The 6,000-nt window shown below is 51.1% G+C and overlaps 1 protein-coding gene across 1 annotated transcript; it reads right to left on the bottom strand.

Annotated features, from left to right (window-relative positions):
• Positions 1–4,581: 4,581 nt before the first annotated feature.
• Positions 4,582–5,667, bottom strand: T069G_09677 (myb-like DNA-binding domain-containing protein; the record flags this gene model as incomplete). Its single annotated transcript, XM_056176887.1, has 1 exon — positions 4,582–5,667. One exon carries the CDS (start codon positions 5,665–5,667, stop codon positions 4,582–4,584), a length of 1,086 nt encoding a protein of 361 aa, XP_056025365.1.
• Between the last annotated feature and the right edge of the window lie 333 nt (positions 5,668–6,000).

Below are 6,000 nucleotides of genomic sequence, written 5' to 3' on the forward strand. Positions count from 1 at the left end.
GAGGCCGAGACAGGAGAGGAAGAATGAATGGATGAGTTGAATACCTGGGACAAGGGCGAGGGGTGGGGATGGGATGAGTGCAGTATGTTTGAGTACGGCAAGTACGCACGGGTTCTCGTAGATACAGGCCCAGGCACAGGCACAAGCACAGGCCATGAAGCATCAATTCTTGTTGAACCCCATCGGCGAACAATTGAACAGTTGTCAAGGTCAAGGTTCCATCTGTTCTCTTGCTGAGCAACTGACTGACTGCTGGGACCAGCGCCCGGTCCTTGAGCTGGCTAGCCTGGAAAGCAGGGACTGCAACCCGCATCGTGCAGCTCTTGTTTTTTTTTTCGCTCTTATTTTTTTACCTCTTCACTACTTAGTAGTATTCTCGCGTTGGTCGGGCTCATATTAGACAATAATTCTCGGCGTCAGAGGCTGACAGCCGCCCGCCCCAAGAGCTATGGCAATATCTCCAACGTTCATGACGTTGGTACAAGGCTAAAAGGCTAAGGGCCAACGAAAAGCAGGGAGGAGGCGTGTAAGGAGGAAACTACTCTACGATAGACTACTGTACGTGCCACCTTAGTACTCGGACTTAGGTGTGAGCAAAAGTGTAGGTGTAGGTGTGTAGAGTGTTAGGCAATTTGTCACGCGGGAGGGCTACATACTGGTCCATGGCTGGCCCTTATTTACTCTCTCTCTCTCTGTCTTGTTTCTCTCTCTCTTGTTTTTTTTTTTGCTCATGTCTGGTTTGGTCTGGTCCTGGGCTGGGGTGGCCACCCCCTTGTTGTGTTGGTATTGTTGTTGGCTGACTGGCTTGTTTCTAGCTGGCTCTGTTTGGAAACGAACGCCGAATCGATGGCCCAAGCTAAAAATGTACCCTGGGAGACATTGCATGCTACTAAGGCTGTGCATGTGCAATGAGATCCTTCTTGGGATGCGCGCATGCGGGGGCTCTTGAAACAAACAAGGAGTCGGTCGCTGTGGGATTTGTTTTAATAAAGAGAAACAAAAAAAAATGCTGGAAAATAGACAGGCAGGCAGGGGGTGTAAACCAGGGCAGTGAAAGGCTAGAACATCAGCGTGCGCAGTGCAGTGCAGTAAGATGCTGGGGTCATAGGGGCAATCGAACAAAATACCAATTTACAGGAATTACTCAAGGAGAGAGAATCCCGGGTTCAATTCAGAGGGTGGGAGGTGGGAAGAGTTCACGAGCGGGTTGCAAGGGTTCAGCTGCGTTCCTCGATGGAACCGCTCTCTCGGACTTGTGCCACTTAGATTGCTCTGCCAAGGACATGGGGAGAGACATGCTGAATGGGTTAAAAAGTTGAGAGAGAGAGAGAGAGAGAGAGGGCGTAAGAGTAAAGGGGGGTGAGGGTGAAAAGGGATGTGGGATGGGGGTGCATCGTAATCTGTTTCCTCTCTTTTCTCTCGCTCTCTCTTTGTCTCTGTCTCTCTCATGCACAAATGCATCGGTCACTTTTTTTTGTGTGTGTGATGACCGAGATTTTGAAAGAAAACGGTTAGAGGGCGATTTGGCAGTGTTTGGCGGCGAGCTGCTGTTCGTGGTTTAGGGCGGGGGGCGGCTGATTGTAGAAACCAGAGCGAGATGGGAAGAGGATGGCAAGGATGGATATGGATCTGTGGGCATCTTGTTTAGGGGTGGGTGGTTCGTGTCGTGTCGTGGTCGTGTCGGATCGTCTCGTATCCGTTCTCTAACTGTTCTAGTTCTCTCGTCTGTCATGGATCTGCTTCTATGATGGTATAATGAATGTTAAGGTATACTCGTAGTACCGTTTACTAGGGGATTACCAGCTGAAGGCCAATATTGCCAAGCACTGCAACTACCTAATACACCTGCAGCAGCACTGCACTACACACACACTACAAGTAATCGTACATGACAGCAGCTCCTCTCCTCCTATAAGCAATTGTACATACGAGTATGTATTATTATTACATTACTTTTGTTGGTCCCGGATATCCCAGTCCAAAGCCCGCGGGCCAATCACACGCCGCGCCCCACCATCGGCAACGGATCTCCCAACGGCTGAGCGCAAGGCTTCGGGACGTGCGTCCGAAAATTTTCGGGATTACTGCGTCGACGCCCCTTCGGAGGGGGTGTGTTGCGATATTGATGATCCATCGCAAGCTGGGTCCGGAATCTTGATGGAGAGCGTCTCCTCTCTGTCTGCCCCCCCGTTTCTTGACCGTTTGACTCGACCTTGTTTTCACGACTCGAACACTCTTGAATAGATTGGTTTTATGTTTACCTAGTTAGAGGAATGCCCACCGCGGTGGCTGGCGGGAAGAGGATCCCGTCGTCCGGCAGATGGAATCGGAAAAATGGCTCTTTGAAGGAAAACCGTTTTGTAATAAGAGAGAGGGGAGAGAAAAACGTCCCGGAGCGCCTCATGCCGACCGCCGCGCCCTCTGCTGTATCGTATCTACATCCAGCACTATTATTCTCCAGGGATCCAACGCAACACACACCTTGTATGACTGTACGGAGTAACATGCCCACCTACATAACCACATCGTAGCCGGCTTCTCGCAGCTTCCGGCCGGAGATTGGCAAGTGTCAATCACTGCTACGCAGGCCAAGACGCGGCGCCTATACGAGCACAAGGAATGCCCGGTTTTTTTTACACCTCTGACCTCACTACTTGTTTTTTCTTCTGTTCCCACCGTTGCTGATCTGTTCTCTTCTGGTCCGCCTATCTTGCGCTTTCGCTGTGATCCAAATTACGCACCTTGTTCGTCCTTCTTCTTTTCTCCGACTCAGAGTTCTTGTCTTCCCACATAACCTCGGTAAACATCCATCGCCCAGATCATCCTCGTGCCCCCTTTGGGCCCGGCCCCATCGCACCCCCTTCTCAGCTGACTAGCCACAGCGAGATCCATTCCTAAATACCCATAGAAAACACTCTCGACCCCAAAAGTCTTGAATAAACAGAAACCTATGATGCCCGCTGTAAACCCCCCTCCCTTCTTCCCACCAGCCCGGAAACAAGGATGGGGGGCATAGAGGGAGTGCGAGGAGTGTAAATGACGAGGGGGGAGAAGAAGGACGACAACGACAACCAACAAAGGCGTAACTCGTAAAAATTGCCTACTTGTCCACTAGCCGTTGCAAATCAATGTTCGGACAGGGCAGGGGGGGTGAAAGTGGCTTGGAAGGATTTGGGATGGGATAACGAACAAGTCACTCTGCTTAGGCCCATCTCAACGGTCAAGTAAGTGCCTCCCCCCCTCCCGGGAACTGGGGTCTAGGGGGGAAGAAGAAAGATTGAGCGAAAAATAATCATCATCCATCGCAAGACTGTTGCAACTGCAGCTTGCCGGGGGGCTTGAGCCAGTCCTAGTCCTAGGGGAGGGGGGGCGGCGTAAAAAAAAAAAAAGGATCCATCAATGGGAATTGGACCTACTAGAGGAAAAGAGAACTAAGGCAGACATCATGGGCAATCCTGTTGTCGCTATGTAAGTGGCTCACACCCCCCGTTCAAAACTGGAGGGACCCGCCAGAGCCGTTGAGGCGTTCCCGATGCTTCTCTTGGTGCCAGATCGCTGCAAAAGGGATGCACGCTCACGATCGGGCGTTTCCCGGCGACTGTTCAGGTTGTTTGTGTCGTTTTTGAGCTGCCTGCGTTCAACTTCCGCTTCTGGTCACGTACAGGTACGCGAGGGCCCTGTCTTTCCTGACGTAATCTAACAGGAAGAATACCACCAGACGACGTGACTGTACAGCTGTTCAAGGGTTCGTTCGACTGATTATCTAATGATCCAATCAATTGCTTCTCGGGCTTGAATTTTTTTTCTCAACGGTTGGGTCAAACTCTGTTCAGGGCGACTAAATTAGAGCGCATTCGGGAGAGTTCGAAAAGAGGCGTTTTTAACGGCTACCCACAACAAAACTCGGCATTCGGTAATGGATTTTAATGTAAGGAAATCGAGAAACGGTGTCTCATTGATTCTAACTCTATTGATACAGAAAATCCTAGCCCTCTCAGTTGATCCACAGCCCATTACAGGTCCCGACAGGTAATTAAAGCCTTGCAGGCTGCCCCAAAAACAGCCCCATTTCCATCCCAGCCAAGCCAAATCACACCAACTCGATAACAAAGTCAAGGAAACGTATTCAAAAGAAGGAAAAAACATTGCTCCTTGAGAAGTTGGGGTATTATGAACATAGACAAGAAAATTCCAAGTGCCAAAAACAAACACAGAAAAAACACACATTTTCCTTGCATCGCCCTCTTCGGGGATAGGATGCTATGATAACCCAAAGCGCCTTCCATCGTGATGTGACTGATTTTCCGCAGTACCGAATGTCGCCTAAAGCGACATGCATTGAAATTCCCAAACAAAACGCTGCCATCTGGAGGCTGTTCTACCATGATATAAACCGGCTAGTGAAATAGGAAAACATGTAAGGAAATAGACCCGAGATCAGAAAAAGGAAATGATACATGAGAAAATAGGAGGGGAAAGTCGAGGAATAATATGGAGGAGATGAAGGAAATTATAAGAAAGGGGCAGAGAAGGGAGGGGGGAAAAGAAAAGAAGAAGATAGCCAAAGCTGGTTGTTGGGTCCTACACCAACAGTCTCGCAATGGCCATCCTCGGGTCGACCTGGTGACTTGGCGGGGTGGCGGCGACACTCTGCTCTGGAGACGGCAGGATTGTCGTGTGCGACATTTGGTTTTCTGCCCACGGTGGCTGTAACCTAGGCAGTTCATAGTTTTGCATCGTAACGTCTCTCGTAAGCTCTCGTGAAGCTGGACCGGAGATGGAGTATCGGGCAAGGTCCGTGCTGGAATGCTGAAAGGACGGGCCTGAAAAGAACGACGGCTCGGAAGAGTGAGAATCAGGACGCTGGCCATCGTGCTGCTGGATGTAGCCATAGCTACTTTGTCCAAAGATGGACGCCTCGTGGGCCTGTTGTTGGTAGAGTGTGGGATGATGAGCCAGGGGCTGTGCAAGTTCCGGCGAATGAGCCGGTAATCGATACGATGCCACTGTGTAGTTGTTGTTGTTGTTGTCCGAGTCGGTCATGTCGGAAAAGGTTGGTGATTCCAGTGCTTGGGAACCGAATGATGATGGAGTGAAGACTGTGCCGGTTGAAGAAGAACACGTAGCCATAACGGAGGACACTGGGGCTGAAGGAGAAGCACCGGAGAGGGTGGACTGGCCAGAACCCCGTCTCTTGGCGGCGGAGTGATGGCCTGCCTGCCGCTCCTCAGCCCGTCTGGTCTTGTTGACGAGGCCGTTGACATAGTTCTTGATGGCGTTGTCGCTGCGTCCAGGGAGATGCTCGGCGATGCGGGCCCATGCCGTGCCGTACTTTGCGTACAGGTCCATGATGTGACGGGCCTCGTCTTCCGAGATGGGATCGTGCCGCAGATTCGGGTCGAGGTTCTGGTGGTATCTCTCGCGGCACTGCTTTGCGTTGCGAGAAGCCATGTACGAGGCGATGCTGACCCAGTCCTGAGGGCCCATCAACCGCACCAGCGTCACCAGGCGGTGGCTCTCCTCGGGGGACCAAGGGCCCTTTCTGGGCTCGAGGATGCCGCTCCTCATGACGAGAGTTCGGAGTTGCATAGGAGTCATAGCCATCAACTCCTCCGTGGAGATGAAGTCAACCTCCCGAGGGACGTGGGGAGGAGAGACGGCAGTCATGGTGTGATGCTTGATTCTTTGACGATGGAGTGGATGAGTATGATGATGTTGCGTGAGAGTGTGTAATAGGTAGTAGCAGGTAGAGAGGTAGAGACGTTAAGTGTGGTGAAGGAAGAGAAATGATAGCCCAAGTCGATGTCGATCGATGTAAGCAAGATATAAGGTACGGTAGGGGCTCAGCTAGGATGAGGCCAAAACAAAGTTATTGAACAAACTATCGGAACAACAGGAATCGAATAATCGAATCGAGATTTGCCGGGGCCAAGCGCAGTCAAATCGGGAGGGAGCGAATCTTTATAACACGCAGGATCGAGAAAAGCTAAGCAGGCTGGC

This window comes from Trichoderma breve, chromosome 6, assembly GCF_028502605.1.
Source record: "Trichoderma breve strain T069 chromosome 6, whole genome shotgun sequence".
In the NCBI taxonomy this organism is placed as follows: Eukaryota; Fungi; Ascomycota; class Sordariomycetes; order Hypocreales; family Hypocreaceae; genus Trichoderma; species Trichoderma breve.